The sequence below is a fragment of the Harpia harpyja genome, chromosome 2, assembly GCF_026419915.1.
Source record: "Harpia harpyja isolate bHarHar1 chromosome 2, bHarHar1 primary haplotype, whole genome shotgun sequence".
Classification (NCBI taxonomy): Eukaryota; Metazoa; Chordata; class Aves; order Accipitriformes; family Accipitridae; genus Harpia; species Harpia harpyja.
In genome coordinates, this window is record NC_068941.1 from 34,855,075 (window position 1) to 34,879,992 (window position 24,918).

At 37.5% G+C, this 24,918-nt stretch overlaps 1 protein-coding gene across 5 annotated transcripts in view; it reads right to left on the reverse strand.

Annotated features, from left to right (window-relative positions):
- Nucleotides 1-24,918, reverse strand: part of RAP1GDS1 (Rap1 GTPase-GDP dissociation stimulator 1) — a 106,095-nt gene that overhangs the window by 26,281 nt on the left and 54,896 nt on the right. For 2 of the 5 annotated variants that reach the window (XM_052775751.1, XM_052775740.1), the window contains exons 3-5: nucleotides 22,159-22,281; nucleotides 17,405-17,530; nucleotides 987-1,133 (exon numbers count right to left, since the gene is read on the reverse strand). In XM_052775751.1, coding sequence (XP_052631711.1) covers nucleotides 987-1,133; nucleotides 17,405-17,530; nucleotides 22,159-22,281 — 396 coding nt within the window. Of the gene's footprint in view, nucleotides 1-986; nucleotides 1,134-17,404; nucleotides 17,531-22,097; nucleotides 22,282-24,918 lie in introns of those variants that run through there. The other 3 variants (XM_052775776.1, XM_052775767.1, XM_052775759.1) reach the window with 3 other exon arrangements.

The following is a 24,918-nucleotide window of genomic DNA, read 5'->3' on the forward strand; positions in this document are numbered from 1 at the left end:
ATAACTTTAAGGAAATGGTGAGCAGCTAATAAAGAAGCTATTTTGTCCTAAAATAAAACACTACAATTCAGGAAATGGGCATGGTTGAAGAAACAATGTGATTAGCTAACTACATTTGCAATCTGTGCCATTACAAGTCAGGAGAACAGCCTCTATTTCGCTTTCCTCATTTATCCCAATTTTCTTAGAGATTCAAATTTTGAAAAACTTAGAAATGTGTGAACTCTGTAAAATATGCTTTGGCATATTACCACACTTGCGTGCAGAAGCCAGCTAGGTACTAAAATATCGGTACATTTGTACAACTAGCGTAGAACACTATTTTCTTACCCCTGGTAGTCAAGGATTTCTCATTTAAAATACTATCTTGTGGTTTTGTCCCAGCCCCTAAATATCTCCGTTTAATGGGATAAACGTATAATTTGTAGACACAGAACAGTGTTGAACACACACATAAATTATTCCCCATTTATCTTAGAAGAAAGTAACGTGGTTTTATATACATTTCACAAGGAGAAAAATGATTAATGAAAATTGTTTGGCATACATACCCCCAAATCATCAACAAGACAAGACTGCGTGCCTGCAACAAATTAGTCTTACGGTGTTGTTTGATACTAAATGAAAAAGAGAGGACTTAATGTAGCCTTCTAGTTAACTACTGTAAATCTGTTTTTTCCTAAGGTGTATGATACATCTCCATGTATTGCTTTGAGACAAAGAAGTAAATTCCAGATGTTGATTTTAAAACTTTAAATTATTTGCTATATGGAATTGCATCAGGAAGATATCTAGTATTTTGGGGAACATAATTTTACTGAAACAGAATATTGTCTATGTGAATTGAGGTATTTGATCTTTTCAGAATAACTTAGTGTTAGTATCCACAATGTAAACCTACAGTTGACTTTAACTTTTATCTTTTTTCTTTTTTGGATGGGGTTGTTCTCCTGGTAGACATAAAGCAAATTTTCGGTGTTGTTTACCATTCTCATTGCTATAGTTCATCAGCATGCCACAAAAGACAGTCAAGAGCTTCTCACTGGCTGGATCTGTTTTACTGCACAGTGACCTTATATGGTCTACTACAATATGTGCACCACCTGCATGGTCAACTGCGTTCCTGCCCTCATCTGTAAAACAAAGAGTTACATTAAAAAAAAAAAATGAAACCGAAACCCACCGTAGAGTCCCGAACATAACAGTAATCATACAAAACGATGTTTTTAAACAGAGTGAAATCATTCCTCCAGTGTTGTCAAATTCATCTAGAGAGATGCTTGAGGGCCAGCTTTTAGTGCAACAGAGCTAGGAAAGTGAAAACACCTACAACAAAAGGGATTAACCACCTGGCACTAATACCTTTGTAAAGAAGTTCAGTGTTTGAGGCAGAGCCACTGAAGCTGATAAATAATATTCTGAAGATACACTGGGTTTTGCCAGAGGAAGGTTCTGAGCACTTTACAAAGCCTAGTCCATACACCCTTGTGGACCAGGTAAATTACTCTTGCCATTATGCAGATCGAGAAATTGAAATACAGAAAATAAATTGCTTAGGTTACTTAAAAACAAAATGGGGAATAAAATGGACAAAGAGGACAGAGGTACTAGTTCCCAGTCACAAACTCTGTTCATGCACTCACTCTGCCACACAGCATCTTCTTTGTACTTCTATGGCTGAGATTTAATACCACCGTCAGATTCTTTTTGTATGGCTAAAAGAAAAATTCGCTCTGCATCTATAAAAGACTACAATGTTCTGAGGTGTCATAAATAACACACCATAATCTTTGTATGGAACTCTTTCTGTATAACAAATCAGATTTGATGTATCAGTGTAGGAATAAAGGAAAAAATGGCTGTCTATTACAGTAATCGACAATATTGCTTCCTTTCCCACCAGGCAATCAGCAACAGACAACAGTCAATAACCTAAATTCCAGGGTTTCCAAACGGAGAGACTTTCAAGTGAGCTACAGTTGGGATCAACTGGAAAATCTGGATGAAAACAAAACCTTGGGGGGAAAATCACTAAAGCAAAAGTTTTGCAAAATAAGAAAAAACCCACCCCTCAATTTCTTAATGGCCCTGAAGCAAATCTCCTCTTTCCTTTGTTATTCTCCACTCTACTGTCACTCCTCTCTCTCCCCATCATATGTGGAGGTCAAGCTACCAATTTTTCCTCATTCTGCAATGTATGAAAGTTTCAGTATGAAAACCAAGGTTGTCCACATTTATAATATTATCTTCCACTTTAAAGTGTTCTAAAGCTCTGCAAAAAGAAGTTTCTAAATCTTCCAATTCTTGTTCCAATACTATTTATGAGGCATATACACCCCTTACATACTATATATATATATATAAAAAAAAAAGGATTATAAGTATTGTATATACACCTACACTATATATATTCATAAATATAAATATACATATATATATGAGGGGTATATATAGGGACTTCAGATAATTTGCTGAGTAGAGCTGAAGGAGGAATAGTAATTCTTGGTGGATTTTAACTATTAAATTTATTATCAAAGTAATAAGTGTTTTGCAGAATAACTGAGATACATGCAACAGAGGATAAACATCACTGCCATGACAGTCTCCACCTTGGAGATGATCAGGACATCAGGGGACTGTGTTTCACTGCAGGTATGTATATTCCATTTTGAAAAAGGAGAAACTGGAATCTGTTTACAGTCAAACAAATTGAAGATAAGATTCTGTGTCAAGGAAGGACTATAAAAAAAGGAGAAATATAAAAGAAATAAATCGCTCGCATCCTTGATGCAGTGACAAACGTAGGCATAATGCTGAAATGAAAGGAAGTCCTACACCAAAATACAGTGAGACAATATAGTCAGGTGTTCAGATTCAGTGCTTATGTTTACCAAATCAGCAGAGAAAAAACCCAAACTTGGCTGGAATATTCCAGCAGCCTGTTTTATGTATCCTCTTCTCATATTTTCTGTTACAAAAGTTATATGAATACATGATTTTGTATTTGACTCACCTGTTTTGTGAGTCAAAACAGGTGTGCAAAATCAAACTGAATCACTGATTCTGGATTAGATACATCTGACTGAATGTGGTCCTCAAATTACTATAATGCAATTGAAATCAACAAACTAAAACCATGATAAAATTAAGCTTGAGATAAGAATCAGGTGTCAAGCTTGTTCCCGTGTCTTGATATGGAACTGCATATAAAATATGTAAGCAAAGAATAATATAAAGGTAGAGTCAGGTGAGGGTTTGGAAGCAAGGGTTAAAAAACCAAAAACCAGTTACAAGCCAAGTTCCTTACCTGGATGGAATTTGGCACAACTCCACTGAAAATAATTGTGTGATAATATCTTACAACAAATGAAAATCTGACTCGGATATCCTTTTACTTCCATTCTCTCTGGTTTGTCAAAGGACTTATATATCAAAACCTGCTGTATCTTTAAATACATAAGAGTCTCTCACTTCAAATGCATGACAAAATTCTTATCCACACAATATTTTTGTTAGGTAGATAGTTATCAGCTTCCGCTGTACAGACAGCAAAAGTAAGCCAGAAAAATTCAGAAACAAATCTCACTCCAAGAAACGTGTCTCTGTCTCTATAGTATACTCAAAAAGTTAGGGTAAAATGAACTTCAGGATCCCTCTCAAGTAGGTGGCAGGCTGTAAGTGCCAGACTTCGATGTGACTGAATTGGCTGGTAGATTGGTAAAAGAGATGCCTCAAGTTTGTTGCTCTACCTCTTTCCCATGCTAGAGCTCACCCTGCGTAGCTGCTTCTCTGCCTTAGGCAGCTGGGTGAAGAACAGACCTGGGCTAGTGCTATAATTAGGATCTCCTGATGCTGCCTTCTTAGGCCCAAGAGGATTAACACAGCTCATTAGTGCAGGGCCACAAAGAATCCTGTACCAGATGTAGGAGGAAAATTCTGAAGTTCCTGACTACCCACTCCAAGCTCAGGCTATGACACCCTGTTGCATTCCCAAGCAAAAAGCATATTTCTGACTCAGAAAGCTCAATGTACTTATTACCGACTCACTTCTCCCTGCTCTGTCGCTAAGAAACAGATTTTGCACACAAGAATACTCACCGACCTCCAAATTGTTTAGTCAAAACAAGACCACAGCATGTCACTGTGTCTTGTTCTCAATCCAACTACTACCATGCAGTTCAGCAGCTCTATGAACTCCCACACTTAACGTGCTTCCAGCTTCCCAGAAGCTGTGTTGAAATTTCTTCCTGTGACCTTTTTAAATAAACATTTGCTATTCCTAAGAGATCAGTGATTGAACAGTTTAATGAGAGCGTTCACATTTCTGCTTAAAAATGCTTCACTACAGCTCACAAATGCTGTTGTATAGTTTTTTTTTAAAGTACACGTAATACTGTTTAAAGATGCCAGAATGACAACAACCCAAGAGACCGAAGGGATTTTTTTTCCTACAAAATGTACAGTAAGATTTATTACAGAATGACTTATCACTTCCACAATGTTCTTTAGCCCAATGCAACGCTACCATCTCTAAGAATTAGTACAGTCTCTTTTTCTATCTTGAGTTGCTCACAGGAGTTCTATGCAAAACTGGGTTTTAATGTGGATTATCAAATTACTGTGACTGCTCACGTTCCCTCTATGAAGAGAGTCTTGTCAAATTTCCCCGTGGCTCAGCCACGCCTGCTCGTATGCACGCCCAACTCAAAGACTAAAATTTTTTTAGTGCATACGATCGGTAGGTCTTCAAAATTGAGCACTTTTAGAGTAGTTTCAATTTGCTTTTCCCAAGATGTGTTTGCATAATTTTCCCTTGAGTTTTCTTCCCCACTTTACTAAACCCTAAACCAAACCACTAAGTCATAAAAGGTTAACATGAAAAAAAGAATTAAAGCAACAGCTTAAAGTATGAAAACAATGTAAAGCATAAGCTATATACAGGCCATGATTTATTTCTAAAACGCATGCACCAATACTTTGATTTTTTTTTACCAATGTAAGGTTATTCTTTCTGGAAATATAGTTACATCAGGCAAAGGGCGATGCCATATACAGGCAGATATCAGAAAATATTTTTGCAAGTAGCTCACCTAGTCCTCTTTAATATAAACTTTAAATTAGCTTTGTTGTTTTCATACTGGGCCCTTTTTTTAATATAAAGTTTAAGCTCTGCCAATTCAAGTGACATTAAAGAAGCAGATGCATCTCATACAGATTGGGACAAAAATATTTCTTTTTAATGTTCTATTAGGATATAGAGCTGTGTCTTCACAAGAAAAAAAAAACCAGTTTCAGACAGTTCTAAAAACTCGTGTTTTACCTAATTTTTAATTAAGTTTTAAAATATGTTGGTCTGGTTCCTCCATTATTCCAAAGTTTTCTCTTAGTCACCTCTAATATTTAAACTACAGTTTAGAAGTCATTTCTACTTCAGAAATGATCCTGGTCCTCCAAAGATGCACACTGTTATTTAAGTGTGTATATGGTGAGTAAACCCACAGGCTGGTAAAAATTAGGTAGGTGTCTACGATTCTGGTGATGATGGCATCATAGCTAGTTAAATTACGACTAAGTAAAAGCACAGAAAATTATGTTCAGTATAGTGACATACTGAATGGTTGCTTGAAAGCTTGTCCATTTTTTTCTCACAAAAAAGGTAAGGTATGAACACCCCGTATTACCTTTGCCTATCATATCTTTACATCATGATGGCCACACTGCCGCTGCTTTCCAAACAGTTCTTTGCTAAGTCTTTGTTACTGTATCTTCATTCTGAAATGTGAATTTTGTGTTTCACAATACAATTTCATATGTAATGATATTTCTCAGTAGGGGCCCCATATTGGTTTGCAGACTCAAAATGCATAAAATAGATTTAACCTTTAAAAAGCACCAGAAATCATAAGTTACCCTGTTGTTATAATGTTTATTATACATGTAGGCTTCAAAAATGTACCCATTTCTCAGATAATCAGCTAAAAAAGTGTTTGACAGCATTTCTTAAAAATGATCTTTTGGGCTTCAAATTTAAGATTTGTACTTTGAAATGCTCTGGTTTTGTCTTGCAACTGGAAATCTGAATTCTCCTTTCTCCAATTCATGTTCTACAAAAGTTTATTGGTGCACATAGTTGCACTGGTATAAATGGTACAAGTCAGTGAGGGAAAGGATGATTTGAATGATCAAGGTCACTGATTTGTATAAACCAAGCCTCCAAGACAGCAGCTTTTTGTGACATGGAAAAAATACAGTATTTCTTTTAAAATTCTTTTACTCTGCATGCAATTGGGTGTAATGATCAAATCATTTAAATGACATACTGCCATTTTACTTTAAGTGCTTCATCTTTATTGCATTTGGGTACAATCTGGCATTCTTTTTGACCAAAATATTGCTTAGGTTAGACCAGTGCTTTATGGATAACATTTTATTTAATTATTTTTTTTAAAAGATGAACTAATTTACTGTAACCCAAGGTGGGGGAAGGAAGAGTTCTTTCCACATGTTCTATTTTTATTTTCCTCTATTTTTTAATTAGGTCTTCTTTGCATGGTTTTTGTACTGAGGCATTCATCTGCTCCTGCTGCTTATTTTTTCACCTGAAGTCATAATCTACTGTGATATCAAACTGGCTGCTGCAGAGGGAATTATGATGTGACATACAGAAAATTATGACCATGCGTGGGGAAAAAACAGCAGGAGTAGAACTCCAACGGAAGAAAGGTCCTGCCTACGTTTTCTCTCTTCTTAAGAAAATAGAAATATTCAAAAAACACTGTTAGAGGCAAACGCTTAGTTAGTGCAAACCACGTTATCTATGTAGACATTAGGAAAAACATTGCCACCTATATAAACTGGGAATTTACCATTTTTTTTCCTGTCTGAACACTGTAAAGATAAAACTTTTAAAGCAATGCTGTCATTCAGTTTTAATACTTGAGTGTACTTTTTATCTTCTATCTGTTTGTGTATGCTTTTAAATCACTGGATTCTGGACCCTGTCAATTCTTTGACTGCAAGACTACAGACTACAACCCTGTTACAGAACACAAAGCAGCACTGCATTAATTTTACTTTTTCAAGGAAAGTAAGCTTCATGTAATTATATTGCACTGTCATTGTTTGCTGCTTTTTCCATGTCTTCTGTGCACTTGTCTACAAGGGACAGGACACAGCAATTCTGTATTTTGAGATTCATGTTTTAATAATTTGAAAGATTATTTTGGGGATTGCTCTGTTTATCTTGTACTGAAATTTCCTTTCCCTTTATTTAATTCCTTCAGGAATTATAAGACTCTGGTTACCAGAAGTACAGTTTTGTTTTGCTTACTGATTAAAATCAATCAATATAGCCTTAACATTTTTGCTTTATGAAGAAAAAATAATCTTGAATTAGTCATGCTTGCTTCAGAGATAAACAGAACAGTCTTGTAATCAGTTCTTCTTAAATTGCTGGCAAGTGTCCTCAGCCCTAACTCCAGCTGCATTGAGGGTATTGTCTTGTAAGTTATTCTTTTAGAAATTATTGCTAAAATAGTAAATATGTAAACAGTAAACTAGAAATGCTAACAGAACACTGTCTTTTAATATAGTGCCTTCAAGGACTGAAAATTATCTTTTTGAATAAAACTGTTGCCAGCGTATTTGCTGGCTAATGACAACTGATGCAGCAGCGTACTGGCCCTCTTATGCAACTGGTTTATTCTAACAAATACAATTTTAAAATGTTGTATCCAAATGGAGATCTAGGGGTATTTTTGGTAGATTCCTTATAATATGTTCAATGTGTGGACCATAGGATATCAACGCCAACAAGCCCTAATCTCTCTCATGAGTATCATGGGATTTCTTTTGTCTACAGAGTCAGGAGTTTGGCAGAAGATTTGAAGGGATGGGTAAATGTGCCAGTATCGCAATCTCCCTAATGTTATGCTGAGGCAGCAGTCAAATGCAAGCCAGATTCAAATCCACAATTTAATTCCAATAAAGTTTGCTTATTTTTCATATTCCTTTTATGTCAGATACATACGAGAAAAATCATGTGTTTCTGATTTCAGACAAAAGAACAGTGATGAGTTTACTGTTCAAGACTTTTTAATACTTCACTTCCAGTCAAATTCTACTAGTGGACCTAAGATTTCAACATAACAGCAGAAATGTTTTTAGCAGCAGCAAGACATAAAATACCACTTGTCTCAGTACTGGCAGATGATTTGTTCTGGATTCCAAGGAGATTTTAGTTTTAAAGTGTAGTAATTTCCACTACTGAATTCTATTTGAAAATAAAGAAGCCAACCAGTAAGAAAAAGTTCTACTAGATACGTAAAAGTCAGGTAAAGGCCCTCAAAGTTGAATGTAGCACTTCCCTCTGCCTTCCTTTTCATGTGCAATATGCTTACAGTAGATTCTTCAATTGATTTTATAACTCTATGCAACTCCTTAGTAATTCCATTGCAGTCAAACAAATTACTCTAGGTTTATGAGAGCATAAGTCAGAGCTGAAGCCAGCCTATGCTTATTATTTCATACAGCATGAAATAAATCATGGAATCCAATTATACAGTAAAACATCAGGCAGTTTTTCTACACTGGTAAGTAGGCATTCATAGCATCTCATGCTATTAACAGAATAAACCTGCACTCAGCAATTAATTTAGAATTTTTACTCCCAGGCCTTGAGTGCGATGTTGTCTCTCAGCTTCAAACTCTCCAAGAACAAGGGTGGGAACTGAGTGTGGCGCGGTGACAGTCCGGTGCAGAACATGGCCGTTCTGCTGGGTGCTGCTGAAAGGAGCTTGGCAGGAGGCTTAGCCTGGTACTGTGGGAGAGCGGTACTGCTAGCTGAAGGAGCTCCAAGGAGCTGTGGGTCTCCACCAGAGCCGCCAGAGGAGCAGTCTCAGAAAGCGTGTAACTCACGGGGGTTTGGAGTAGATTGGGAAAAGCCCAAGAAGCAAAAAATGAAACCAAACCAAAAAACCCCCCTCACCATAAAGCGTATTTGCAGATCCTACTGGGCCCTGGGAAGAAAGGAAATTATTCAGAGAAGTGAGAAAATAACAAGTGGCCCTGGGATCTAGGAAAAGCTGGGGTGTGTCTTGGGTTTGGGGTCAGTGCTATCCTTGCCCAAATCATGAAACCCAGGGGGAGTGAGAGGTCCTGGCCTGCTAAAGCAACTCCAAGCAGCAGCGGGCAGGCCTTTGCTTGTCAGTGTGCAGCATGCACGGAAGAGCTGACCCGAAGAAGATTCTTGTATCTGAAAGGTTGTAGGATACAGCCTGAGACAGACCAGCAAAGTGTTTTGGTTTAGGAAATCTTGTACCTCCTTGGCAGAAGGCAACCCACTCATTTGACCGGAGGGCAACTAGCAATGCACTGCGACTGCAGAACAGCCCACACTCAAGAGGCCAGGTGGTGCCAAGAAGTGGTTGATAAACTGGACACTGTCTCAGGTAAGTGACTCTTTTCTTTCAGGGAAATGTGAATGCTGTTGTAGACAGGGTATTCAAGGCACCCACCCTGACTCCTCAGGCCATTCTGCTGGCTGGACAACTACCCAGTCTCAGGATCAAGGAGGTTTAAAGATCAAATTTGTTCATACACACTGACACCTCATGTGGCAGGAACACAGCCTTGTTATTGCTAATGCTAACCATCTTGCTATTATCTGTATCTAACTCTTCCCTCACCATCTTTTATCAAGTACTTAGACTGCAACTTCCTCTGGTGGGCACTGTCTCTTGATTATATTAGTGTTCAAACAGTATTATAAAAACCCTCTAACTAAATAGAGCCCTGGTCGCCTGGCTGAGACATTCAAAAGCTTCGCTGCATTAAGGAATAGATTTTACTAATCTAGTTCTTTGTCAATAATGTCCAATTTCTGTTTCTGAGAGTTGCACAGTATTCCTTAGATATGAACACAACAAATGTAACTGAGTTTAGGTGGTTTGCATGTTGTATGTTCACTCTATGCTGTTATCGCACTGTATGAAATGCTGTGCACTGTATGAAATGCTGTATAAAACCAGATGCCTGTGTAGTTATCATGTAAACAACTAAAAGGCTTGGCCCGTGCAATATATGCATGGTGCACACAGCGTTGCAAAATCTGCAGAAGTGGATCTGAGAGTACAACAAAATTATATTCTATGTTATTATTTAAGAAGCTATGATTATATAATTAGACTGTATTAAAACACAAAGTTAAAAGGAGAAGAATGATGGCTGCAAGCGTAAAAAAAAAAATTAATAAACACTTACTTCCCAATTATATGTAAGCAATGCTTAGCAAGATGCTAACAGATTCTTTCTTCTGTTTTCCGTGGTAATTCAGCTGATGTTTTCTACCATTGCTGATTTAGTGACAGTTGATATTTCTAGTCACATAATGCCTACTTTTCTAAATAAAGTAGAATAAGCTAGACACTTTGGCCGTGTCTAGACACTCAACTAACAAGCTTTGTTTTCTGAGGGGCTTGAAAGCAACATGTGACTGCAGTTATCTATAAATATGAACAATTTCAAATACCTTAAAAGGCAAAGTGAAAAAATACAAGAAAAGGGAGGTTGACTTGAAAGGAGAAGAGTTACATACCTTGTGTTGTTCAGTTATTGTTAGTGAAATTCTAAAAGCTTTTCTTCCTGATAAGGAATTTTTTTAAGTCTTCATAAATATTAGGGGAATTCCAAGTTTTTGCCTTTCCTACTTTGTTTAGCTTTGAAGTATGAAGAAATAGCTCAGTCCTTAACCAAAGTTTGAATCCTTAACTTGTTTTTAGGACAGCAGCAAGATCTAGTGAATAAAGCAGGATTTCTTTCCAAGTCTGCTCATGACCTTCTTTAAGACCCTGGAAACACCTTCCATCTCTTTTTTTTTTTTTTTAATTTTTTTTTATTTCCTTGTTGCCTGTGGCTTCTATTTTGACTGTAAATTAAGCAGGTGTCTCTGAGCCTGTTGGAATGTGAGCAATACACAAACTTTACAGACTGTGAATGAAACACTGGAGGGGGAGAAAGTAAGGAATCGGAAGAAAATCTGCTTTGTTTCTTAGATTTTATTTTCTTTGTACCTGTACTGACAGAATTCTGACCTACTTACTCTGCTTATTCAAATAATCTTCCTGGAAAAAGCAGGAAGAGGAAAAATATTTGCACTGCAGAAAATAAGCAGGACCTATCATACCTTTACTCTTTAAAACAAACAGAAAATCAGGCCTCATACCTTCATCTTAAAGAAGGGAAAAGTTGCAAATCTATGGCAATTTGGGCTTGGTTCATTTTTTTATTATTATTATTTTTTTCCCCATGTGGGCTCCTATAAAGTTTTGGCTTAAGTCATGAGAATTTTGCCACTTGTTTCAGTAGAGTTAATATTTAGAATGTAAATTTAAAAAAGATTGATAGCCTGAGAATAAGAATTCATGTTTTTCATGTCACCTCTCGAATGGCTCTTTCTGATGCTCTAGGAAGACTTCCTCATCATTCAGATTCCATTTAGGCCAGCTATAAAATAAGTAAATTAGAATAATATTGTTTAACAGCTTCCTAAGAACATTCATGATTAATTGCTGATAAGTACTAAATATTACTGTGAAAGTATGTGTTGGCATGCATATGGTATGCTTAGTTTCTAGCTGATGCAATGCTTGTGCTGCAGAGGCTCGGAAAAAATACTGCATTATCAAGGACTTCTAATTTAAAAATGCTATAGTTTTCTAAGACTATGACATGCATCAGAGAGGACAGATCTAAAGGTAAAACACTATTACTGTACAATTTAAAACTAGAATTTTAATTCTCCGCAAGCTGTTCTAAACAATCAGTTTTCAAGCAACAAGTTAAAGCCTCTGGTCTCAATTTCATGATACTGCTTGGGAAACAGCTTAGTAGGTGGCATTTGCATTTGGTAGGATCTAGTACAATGAAAAGTGAAAGACTGTGGTAAGATGCTGCCTGGCTGCATGAATCAGGGTGACCTTCATAAAAATGATTAGCCAGTAATGTGCCATTATCAACACCAGTTGTGTTCTAGGATTCTGCTGTTTTTCCATATGGTACTGAAAAAGGTTATGCCATTTTTTTTAACAAAACTGAATTTGACTTCTTTCCAGTATGTTTAATTCTTAAACATCTGGTTTTCTGCTTTAGATCCTGAAATTAACCTCATCTCCTGAGAGGAGATGTATGTAACTGTACAACTGAGTAGTTTCTCATTTTCATACTTAACCTTTCTTAGCAGATCTCTGCAAGAGGTCTGTACATCCTTATAGGATGGGCAGCTGAGTATATAGAATTTATAGTACCTGTAAGGTCTCTTTAAGAAGAAGTGGTATAATGTTCATGGTCTGGTGTTAAGGCTGGGATCAACAGACATCTGGGTCTATGTGAAAGGCCACATTGCTGAAATTCAGCGAGGAGTCTTGCCACCAATACAAGTAAGACTGGGTAGATAACAAAGAAATGCACAGCTTGGGAAATGAGAAAAGGATCCAGTAACTTTCCTGCAGAAAAATGTAGATAAGCAGCTGTCAGAGACTTTATAGAATGCATTGGTGTTTTTCGTTTCTTTCCAATTCTATAGCTGTTTATATCATGAAGTATGGTTGGTGAGAACACATACCCAGGCTGGTGGTTTCATGAAGAAACAAGGTTGTGGATGGGTGCAAAAAGCAATAGCTTTGAGATTCTCCAAGGAGGTCTCCAAGCTCTACCATTAATATGGACATTATGGAAGGGCAGAATGGGAAATTTTTCTTTTCCTTTACAAGGTATATGAAGAGCTTATTTCCCTTTGATAGTTTTCAGAATACGTGGATGCTCTAAATAGCAAAAAGGAATTATTTTCTAATGGGTAAGAGTCTAATCTAATCTCAATTGAAGTTAATCAGAATGACTCCCTCTAGTCTCTATGGCTACTGAATCAGGCTCTAAATATCCTAGCTTTTCACTTCCTCTTATAATTATCACTTTTATAGTATAATTATGGTAGCTTCTATAGCATGCTCAATGCTATATAAAAACACAGGAAAATAGTTTGTTAATAAATTCAAAAGTGAAGTGTGTAACAAACAAACTACCTGTGGAAAGATCACTGAGATTAAGATAGCATGTGCATCACAAACTTAATGATAAAAAGTATTGTGAGCCTATTATCTGCTAAGAAAATACTACTATTTTAATATAGCATCATCTGCCATTAAAATTCTTGACTAAAATTTATCTGGTTGGCCTGATCTTTCATCTATACAAACTGCATTGATGTGTGGGGTGTCAGAGCAGGACAGAGACCTGGCTACAGACAGGTTTTGTCTTTCTCCCACATTCTCATGTGGGTCTTACAAGAAGGCAGGCCTACCTTGAAAACTGTGGTCTCAGTCTCCCTGTCCCGCAAGCACTCAATCTGCCACATGATTCAAGTCACCAGAGTCTTCCCAGTCTATTGGGAAAGAAGCCAGCAGAGAGAGCTGAGGTGTGTACTAGCCATCAGGTTGTTCGTGAAGTGATCACAAGCTGCAATTTGGATAACGCTGTTCTTTACCTTAATATTCCAACTGCCAGAGCTGATGGTAGCAAATAATTTTTAGGCTTTATCTACAGCAGAATTAACCATTCTGCTCTGACTTAAGACATTGTTTTTTGTAGCACGAACCATGTTATGTTAAACATAACCTTTCCCGAACAACGGAGATGTAATCTTCATGTTGCATGTGGAACCAAGGTGCAGAGGGATCTTAGAAGAGTTTTGGAGGTATACCCTATTAGTCTGTAACATCTGTAACAGCCCTAAATGAACAAACTTACTAAAGAAACAGCACTGGGGAGAATGGCAGGGGGGGCTGGAAAGACAGACAGTAGAAAAGTAGCTGTAGTTTGATTCATGGATAAAGACTGGTGAAGCAGCTAGGATAGGTCTTATGCTCTGACTGGACAATGCCTAAGAATTTAGCTTTGATTATAAGTGAAAAAACGTAACTCGTGGTTAAAAGGAATGAGTGTGCTAGGAGCTTTGCATCTAGTAATATAGTTCAGACAAAGTTCTCTCCCTAAGTTAGGCTGAGGAGTCAGTTGTCTGGGGATACAGAAGTACAAGCAGCTGTACTTGGTACAGGCTGTAGATACAGTGGGGGAAAAAGCTGGAAGGAGAGGAGGAGAGATCATGTCTCCATTTCTTTGCTTTGCACTTTCCGCTTTGACAAAAATTTGGGGGCTGAGGTGTATGTGGCGTTTACTAGATAAAGCATATAGAACAATTACAGGCTGTACAGGAACATGCAGTAATGTATCTGTTCTTAAATTGTAAGACAGCATTGAACAGTCTGCATACTGTGATTAGTTAAATTCATTGCTTCTGACTTAAAATCTTTTTGGCTGCCTCAATTGTTTCTTTCATCTCTGCAAGAGGAAGGCTGGGAAACTAGAAGCCTCATCAGTACTAACAAAGCTTCCTTCTACTCTGCTTTGCAATTATATTTGCCTGTATTCTTGATGTTCAGAGACTCACATAAAGCAGATGTCTTCACAACATAAATACTTTAAAAAGGATGCTCTCAAGGCTGCTTGGGATAAATTTGACCTATTTTTTCCTCTTTAACTGTTTACGGAATGCGTTTAATTCTCTGTATTTTCTTCCATGCTCAAGCAGGTGATTCAGTATTATTTTAGGGGGCTAACACTGATAAGCACCCAAACAATAACACTGTGCATGTGTATCTCAAACTTAATAGAGAAGAAAATCTGTCAGTAAGTCAACAGGTTTTCATTTCATGTTTTCTGTGAGGACATGAATCTGTTCAGTAAGGTCTCTCGCCAGCAAGTGTGTAATCTCCCTTTTACCTTGTGGAAGGTACAAAACCTCTTCCAGCACTGGGACTTAGCCATGAATTACCTTTCCACAGCAGCTGCGTTCCAGGAGTAGCCCCTCCTGAATTTATGTGGAAATGGTCTTGCCTTCATGCAGCAACTCTGGGATCTGTGAACTCTGAGAAACCACTGCCATTTTCATTTAATCAAGAAAAATTTCAGGCAATCCTCTTCCTCTGTAAGGCCACTTTTAAGGGGCCTTCCCTGTAGGAAAAGCAATTTGTACCACAACTTTTATCCTGCGCCATGCAGAGTTCTCTCAAAAATAGAGACCTGATTAACTCCTTTTCGCACAAACCGTCACTAAGCAAGGTGATGCATGCTTGCTGGGATGAAGTACAGAATAATTGGGGCTTTCAATAAATAGAAATGTTTCTATGAGCCATTCAATATGGGCTTGATTTCATAGCTTCAGCCTAACATTGATTTAGGACTTAAAGACCTTCCTCATTACTGCATGTTACAATTACATGGGCAGTAGAAGTGAAACAATGCTCATGTATACGATAAAATATAGTTACTGATGTATTTCAAGTTCCTATATGAGTCCCAATTATCAGAAGGGTAACAGCTGCTTTTGTCTCAATTGAAAAGAAAAAGACTATCAATACATAACAACATTTATTATTAGAACTATTGGCCTCCACACCTTGTCTTTGTTATACTTTAAAGCTCTTTATTAGGTGAAAAATGATAGTCATAAATGAAAATATATTAAATTTTATAGTAATAAACATATTGAAAGTATTTGTCCTAAATAAGCATTTAGGATAGGGTACATCACAACTACATAACCACTACACATTAAGATAACACACAAAATAAAGTCAGATAGGGTGGATGTGATAAATAAGCACTGTAAAAATCCTCTTCCACTCAAATCCAAGATGCTAATCTTGATTTTTGTGACATTTTATTACACTTTATTCATTAATCTTACTCAATTACACAGAGAAGGTAGTGACTGTCCTCCCACAGGAGCACAGCAACACATGGCATACAGAACACATCACTGCCTGTTGTAGATTTTATCAGTGCCAGCTTTGCTCCACAGAAGGGCAACACAAGGCGTGTAATACAGCTTTTCTGTACTGGATAAATCCTGCACTGTAAAAGCCAGCAGTAGTCCACAATACCTGATACTATAAAACCATTTTTGTGTGTCCTTATTGTATTTCATGAAAAAATGTGGGCTGAACAACAATGACATGAATAGTTATGTAGATTTTACTTATATGAAATAAACCAGTGCCACCTGGGAGTGAGCTTTATATCACATATGACCCTGAAATAAAATATAGTAAATAAATTATGTTATAGAAAGCTTAACAGCTTCTACTTGAAGTTTCCATGGGGAAGCAGCTGTTCAGTTGATTGGTCACCTTAAAGAAAATCCTAGATGAAAGAATTATACATTAACATCCTCAAGAAGTAGTTATCTGTAAATGAAAATGCCAGCATAGAAAATCTGATTAACTTCCCTGAGGTCAAAGGCAAGGTAATTTAAAACAATATAAAATGTAAATTTCCAAATTAGGATGAAAAAAAGTAGCAAGGAGAAAGGCTACTAATAATACAGTTTTTTCAACAGACAATATTCAGAACAGCAAAACTTTTAGTAAATGCAACACATAGCACAAAGAAAATTTCTTTGCCTATGAAATAAGCCACTAAATCTCAAGAAAACAAAATGCTTTTACAATTTCATCTCACTTCCCATCTGCAGACATCCATAGGCTTCTAATTCCTTCATGTGCACAGAAAGATGTTCCTGGTGTCTCTGCTTCTGGACCGTATTTATCGTGCACTGGCTTTTATCAAAATATTTAAAGTGAGGGATAATGAGGCTGCATTTTTAAAACACTGCAACCACTGGTTTGGTTTTGCAAATGACATATCCATGCATGTAATCAGCACATGGAGTCACAATTGCATTTCAAAACTCAATTGCTTGGCACTGCAAAATTTATTGTGCCCACAAAAAGCTAAAAACCCTCACCAATCAACTTCCTCCACCCCGTATAACCCCTGACTACAAAAACCACCAATCTGTAATCTTGGAGCAATTGATTGGCCACATAAGAATTCTAAGAATCAGCAACATAGGTCAGGCATCATTTCAGCCACATATGTAGCTCTGCAGAGCTTTGAGACTGGTAGAATATGAATATTCCCTTCGGACTCTGTCCCCTTCTGAGACATTCTGAGGAAAAATTAACTATTGAGGCCTCTGTGTATGTAGCACCTGCTCCTTGAAAACCTAGCTCATTATGTTTAAAAAAAAAACAAACCCAGGATCATAAATCTTTTCTATTCTTATACCCAGTTGTATCACAATATTGAAACAGTTTTTTTAATCTTTCTGTCACAGAAGCATAATGCAAGTGTGGCATTCAATTGTCTCATACAATCAGAAGAGTCATGTGGTAAATTAAAATCAAGAAAAGAGGAAAATGATGCCCCAGTACACGATGTACAGAACACCAAAACATCCCCCTCCCTCCTACAAGAACATCTACAAAATATGGCATATTTCAACACTCACGGCTATCGTAGCATATATTGCCCAGGGCACGTCCTGTTTGAAGCAATACTTCCTGGTCTTTGCAGTTTAACAGCTGCACCAAAGGAGGGATCAACCCAGCATCCACACATGGGTTCCGCATAAATTCTGCAAATAATGCAAAGCCTGTTAAAGCAAGCCGGCTATTTTCAGTTTCATCCATTCTACTTACTCTGGCATTGCAACTGGGCCTTTTGTGAGAATAAACATATGCATAGACAACCAATGTAAGTTCTCATGCAAGCTTCTAGAGAGTAAGCCCAAGTTGGGACTGGGGCTTATGTTCTTTCCATTATTCGTTAATTTGGAAGGAATTAAGAGTATTTAATTGACTTTCATGAAAACTAATTTAACATACCTCAGACTGAGCATGTTTTTAGCAGTATAAAGAAGTGCTGAAAAGAACAGTGAATTCACAACCTTTTTTTCCACCCCAGCAAATTCAACATAAATTAAAGTTACTAAATAACATAAAAGACGACTTAAAAACTAGTATTCATACTCCAAAATGAGCAGTATTTTTTACTCTCTGTTCCCTTAATTAGAACTCCTAAAAAGCTTTTGCTTTTAAAAAAAAAAAAAAAAGGGAATTAAAGCTAAGTAACAGGGTCTTTATTTGGAAGGTAAGGAAAGGAAAAGAAAATACAAAAGAGATTATGTAAACCCAAATGCCTGTACCTTTCGACAGTCTAACTGATGCCCACCACAGGAGGACAGCTAGAGGACCCATCCAGTGGGAAGCTCTCTGCCTTTCTGTCCTTCCTTCCTGCTATGTCCCCCAGTCACAGAGAACCAAAGTATTATTTCACATCTGTGCAAGTCATAGACAGAGAATTATCCTGGTGTCAGAGAGATAAAGGACTGGTCTCCAGAAGGAGCTATAGTTAGGCAGGCACTGGGCTGCACACTTTACAAGGTAAGTTTACAGAAGCAACCACCTGATACACCGATAGCATTACTTAATAGCTTACTACAAAGCACCCTTCAGAGACGTAGCATTGTAATAGGCAAAAGGTCAATACGTTTTTCATTTGTTGTGAATTGCAAATTACGTCTCTTCCTGATCCTAGACTATGTTGGATCTTCCAAAATCAGTTTACCTTTGTGTTACTTAGTCATTTATGAGACAGAATGAACCAGGGTGTGCAATCCCCATAAAAAGAGATGAGAAAGTTTTTCTGATTCTGGATCAACAGAACCCCTCATTCCAATAACTCAAAGATTTCATACAATGTTTGAAATACAAATACATCTTCTTAAATACTCCCTTTGTTGCACCTATTACAACGTTCTTTGATGTTTCTGTAGCTACAAAATCTTTTGTAGTTAATCTTGCAGTTTTATTTTAGCTAAAGAAATAATTGTCATAGAGGTAAGCAATCCTCACGTGATGATAAACTTTGATATATCAACAAGTGGAAGAAGTACAATCAGCAACATCTATACAGTTGTGCAGGTCCAACAGAAGATAGTAGTCAGCAGAATTGACCCACCTTCCTAAGATACTGTAACATTTTAAGAGGGTACACAGATGCTACACTGTGATAAATGGTGGTAGTATCCATCCTAATGAACAGAACAAGTATCAGATACATCTGTTCTTTAAAATTGGTCTTGCCATGTCCTTGTAACTTTTTACCTATTTCTTTATCACCCACTTCCATCTTCATCTCAATATTTATTTACTAAATGTATTACGTTCCTCCCTCTGTCTTCTCTGTCCTCTCAGCCTCTTCCTCTCTTAGTTGCCTACAAAACCTCTTCTCTGTTCCTCAGCTTCTCCCGACATCACTTTCTTTTACACCCACTAGCTTACCATAGTCTCTGCATCATCAGTCAGATTTTAAATATTTTTTTTTCTCCTAGTCTGTGACAGGAAACAGAACTTGTTCTCTCCTAAAAGACTGGGAGGTCTCAGTCTGTTCTGTTGTACATTTAGGTTCTTGCTCATGTGGTGAAAAGGAGTAAGAAACCTTTCCTCCACCCTCCCTCCATTTGGAGTGAGGAGAAGCTTTCAGTCTCCCATTCAGCAACAAAATAATTAGGCAATATGCTGAGCAAACTTGCATTTATCAAGGTCATGTAAGGGCAAGAAGTAAAAGAAATGGTGCCATATGTAGCAAAATAGATCTGTGAAACAGTAACAAAAATGTGGCAACTGCAACTATATTTGCAGGTGATAGTACACAGAAGTAATAGAAGAAAGAGAAGGTAATCAAGAACAGAGTCATTTAGAAGGTTTCCACTAACCTGGCTGGGAAATGAAGCAGATCCTTTGAAGGAAATAGTGAAGAATCGCTTAAGAAGTTAGGAGGACAACCATTGAGGACAGAGTAACATAAAGCAAAGGAAGACAAGATTTCAAAAGAGAAATGTAATTGTGTTGTAGTATTACAGATTGGGAAGATCCTAGCAAAGAAGAGGAGACTAAAGACCTTGCAAGAGGGTTTAAAAGGTCCACAGTGGGGAGAGAAACTCCACATAGCAAGTGCATCTGAGCCTTCAGTATGCCCACAGCTGAAAGGGAAATGGCTGTAGCTGGAGACACAAGAGTGACTAGAGGGAGTTTTGTGTGTTTGGATATTTAAAATGGGAAAGACTAACACAAGATCATGTTGGGAGGAGGAAAAGTCATGTGAGCTGGAGAGGTGAAACAGACCAAAAGGTGAAAAGGAGGAGATGAAACATGACAAAACCACTGAGGCAGGTAGAGGGATTTGATGTAACTACGTGTGTGTATGTGTGAAGGACCAGATGAGGGGAATGGGAAAGGAAAACAAGAAGTGGGGAAGAAAAAGATGCTCTTTCATCAGTAAAGCTCGGATTCAGAGTCAGAGGCACTATTCTGCCAGTGCTGCATGGCATGACCATAGGGAAATCAGTTCAATTGCCTGGGTTTAATGCCTGCTATCTGTAGGATGTTGATAACATAAATTTCTCGAAGTGCACTGAAGCTTGTTGAAAAAAGGTGCAATATGAGCATGAAACACTTGTATTCTTATGTAAGAGGACAAAGAAAACAATAAAATCAAAGGTATTTGCTGCTATCCTGCTTAAGCAACTATTTCAACAGAGTTAGAATCCAAAGAGAAACACCCAGCTCATTCCAGTCTTGAAAGCACTGGGCACCTTAAATAATTTCTGAATACCTTAACTTTTAACCATGGCTGCTAGAGGTCCCAGTTACATCTGCTAATAACTTTAAGAAAAAGACAAAGGCTATTTTGTATGATGAACCAGGTAAAATGCCAGCTCTTCTGGAGAGTGTACTCATAAAAGCAGTTTAAAAGCTGGCAGGAAAAAGGATACATTAGAAACTATTCAGAGATTTCATGTATTAATTCAGATTTGAAAGATACTGGCTAAAACGCTCTGTAAAGAGAATCTTGCAGGAAACAATGCATAGTAGTCAGTTAAGCTATTGTGAACATTGCTTTTATTCTTAACTTTCTCCCTTCTGAGGTAGGAGGTAGAAGGACTACCTGTGAGGATAAACAGTTGACTGCAATATTCTAAATATAATTATGAATTTATTAAGTACAGAAAAAGCATGTGATATGGTTGCATGAATCTATCATTCTGAAACATTTCTAATTTTAAATTTCTATGTTTACATTTTTTACTGGCTATTTATCTAAATAATTTTAAAACTTAAAAACTAACCATGTATATCTTCTTTTCTTGTTAATGTTGTTTCTGAATATCCATATATAGCATTGTCTCAAAATCAGTGAATTGGGTGGAGGAGGTCACACAGGGGCTAGCGGTAAGAAGCTGGAGTATCACAATTCCAAAGAAAAGGCGGAAAGGGAATGTGGAAATAGTCAGCAATAATGTAGCCCCTTCTCTGAAGAGGCATCAGCATGAGAGTTTAGAGAGGGAGAGAGGTACAGCTGCCAGGCCTGCAAGTGGACAGGAGTTAAGAGGCATCCTATTTTTCTCTGCCTGGCCTCTGGGGAACTAAAGTGCAAAATGCATTCTGTGCCTCTTTGGCTGGGACAGCAACAAGTCAAGGAGTGAGAAAAGTCAGCCACGAACCTCCCCTATCCTCATCACAGGGTTTGCCAGTAGCACCTGCCTGCAGATATGAGGCCATTTTTTGAGCTCAAGGTATGCAGGGTATTGGGTGAGCTTTCAGACAATTCTAAAGAAAAAAAAATTTCAATAGTTTTAGATTATCTCCTACATTATATGACTGTATGTGTATAATACATACCAAAATGGAGCCCTGATTCTCATTTGGGTTCTTGGGCTCTTACTCTTAACATGTATAATGCTCTTTAGATAGGAGTAACTGGTTTTGGTGTGGTATCAAAGGCCTCATAATGGTAATAATGTTATCACAAATCTCAGACCAAAGAAACAATCTACTATCCCTTAGCCACCTGTATACATACTACTGTTGTAACTATGTGCACTACGTGATGCCCATCTTTTTTTTCTATATGCATTTCATAAAGCCAGTGGCGTGCTATTTCTGCCCAATAAGTTGTACTATTGATTGTCTTAAAAAGTAAATAGCATGAAAGTAAGGACTAAAAAAATTCCAGCAGCCAAATGCTGTTTTGATTGTATTAAAAAGTAGAGAAAATTTGACAAAACAAAAAGAGTGAAAGGGAAGGATATGAAAGGTGTCTAATCTACAAAATGAAAACATAAATGAAGTAAAACATACTGACAAGTGAGGTGAAAAACTGAAGATGTTCCAGCAGAAAAGTTCTTGTAGAAAACCTCACCATTTCTGGCTACTTCTGCTATGATGTTAGCTACTTTTGCTGTGCAGGAAGAATGTGGCGTCAACAGACTCGCGAACACCTGAAGAACTCCACTTTTCTGGATTTTTTCACTTGTCTCCGTATCTGAAAAACACATCACACAAAAATGACTTGTGCATCAGCTTGCTTTGGGGAAGAAAAGAAAGAAAAGCAGAAGGGAAGTTAAGTCTTCTCAAAGGTAATTATTAAAGTAATTATTTTCCCATATAAGAAGTCAACTGCTATTTCAGTGATCATATTTATTTTATATGATGTGCTCACAGAACTTAATACTTTTCCATTCCTAATGAATTGATCTTTATAAGGTGACTCTGTGTTATATAAGTAAATACAGATACATATACATACATAGGGAAACTACTGGAGAGACTGGTAGAAAGACTAAAGGTGATGGAGTGATATGCAGCAGCCTAAAGTACTATGTAAAAATCAAGGAATGGTACTCTGAAGTGATGAATTATTGGAAACTTTCAAGGATTGATGGGGGAAGTCCTTACAGCTGAGGGCACAGCTTAATGCAGCGTAGGAGTCAGAAACTGGAGAAGAGGGAGAGCTAAGCAGATCCTGGTCTAGACTACTCTTACGCTCAGCTTGAATATCTTCTATGTTACTCTGCTAAGCTCCAGTAGCTCCAGTATAGTCTCAGTAGAAGGGAAAGGGAAAAATAACACTGAGTTTCTTGTAGTAGAGATCAAAGATTCGGGACAAAACCTTTCCTCTTTCTGTCTGTAGTAGAGAGGAATTGTGCAGCTGCTCCATAGCAGGGCTCCACCTAGCATTGCTGGCCAACAGCTCTATAACAAACCGAAAATTAACATTGATTCAACTGCAGTGAAAGATAAGGTACTAGATGCTAAAACATATTTTGCTAATGCTTTCAAAGAATGGCACATTTGAGACGAATATTAGTGTGACATACAGTATGATTAGATGGCAGCTATCACTTTAGAAAGTAGCATGACTCCTTAAGCCATTCATAGTGGAAGTTACTTGCATTCTCCAAAGATGGCTGTGAGATGCTCTAATTGATGACTTTTGCAGAGCAAAACAAATCTATCTGAATGTAACTCTGTTCTAAGACAACCCTGTCTCACAGAGGCATTCTTAAGCACTACAACATGCACAAACCCCCTCACATCACTTAAAATAAAAGCTTTACAGTAAGTGCAAGTTAAAATTTAAAAAATCGCTAGAGCTTGCCAGTAACAGTGAGAAACAGATGTAAACATTTCAGAGTTGAGAAGACAGGCCTTTGAGCACTACTTTCTGCAGTTTCTTAGAAGCACCCTTACTCTGGTGTAAGAGCTATCAAGACAGTCAGGCTGGGCAGTGCCAGTAGTAATCAATGGATTTTGGTTTTATATAGTATCTTTCAAATCTGGGAGTAAAGGGAGGGATATTACATACTTTTGAACAGCAAAGGAGGAGCCTTAATCTCATCCAATAGTTTTTTCAAGACAACGTTCTCTGTTTTCCCCCAAAACAAGTAAATGCATATTTTGTGCACCACAACTAGCTAGTCTTCTAGAGCAGCAGTTTGCAACCACTGTTTAGCTGTGCTTCACCTCTGAATTGGTAATGATGTGTCACAGGGCTCACCACCTCCTCTCTCCTCCTCCTCCTCTCCTCCAATCCTGCAATTGATTTTTGACTTGTGGCAGCTCCAGGACAACCCCTGCTGCCTCCAAGTGCGGGAGAGACCCTGAACAAAAGCCAGCACAAGCCTGGCAGAGGTGATTCATGTGGGTTTTGTGGCTCACATACAGTATGTACATGCTTCGCCGGCTGGCAGCCAGTGATGTCTAGGTGATGGAAAAGGGACTAAAAGGAGAGAACTTCAAGTCTGGATTCCAGTTATGCCTCTGTATTTCTATATTCAATTCCATCTTGGGATGTCGGTCTTTGGCTAAGACTACTCATCTACAATACGTCAGTGATGACATCTGATTACAAACAAATTAGGTATAAAATGAAGACTGATTAATTTCAACATATCATGTGTAATATAAGTGCTAATTATTACAATCTGTTTGCAATCTAGTTAACCGCAATTTTTGAAATGCACTGAGAAACCCTCTCAGAAGATATAATGTAAAGGAGCTTATGGTTTATTTGGAAGCTTTTGTAAGTTCTGACATATAGCATATACTTAGTAGATATATTCTCCCATGGATATATATGTAGATGAAAGAAAAGTTTGATTTCAGAGAAAATCATGTCAGGACTAAACAGTGGTACAGACATCTTAGCTGTCTATTAAAGAAGAGATCGTCCTTCTCCCTTAAGTTCAAAACTGAAAGTACAGAATTCAAAATTGGAAATGTAGATATTTATGAACCTCTATAATGTTAGCCACAATTAGTAGGCAGGAGACATTAATGTATTTTCTCCTGCCATGCTGCTGAGATACAGCGTATCCAGTCTTACTTTTATGATCTGTAGTTTGATGGACTCATTACTGTGCAAAGCATCAATTACATAAATAGAATAAAACATACCCTGCAAGAAGTGGGAAAATAAAATTAAATGCTTCTCCAGGCCAGTTGTGTGTAGCAGATATGCACTGATTTATTTTATTAAGATAAGCAAGTGAGCACCAATAAAAGCAGAGGCCTTAACAGACCTGTTGGAAATCGGGAAATCAGCTAGCTGGGATCGCATAGATGAAAACAGACCATTGACTTTTTTCTTACTCTTAAGCAGTACAGGAGGCACACCTAC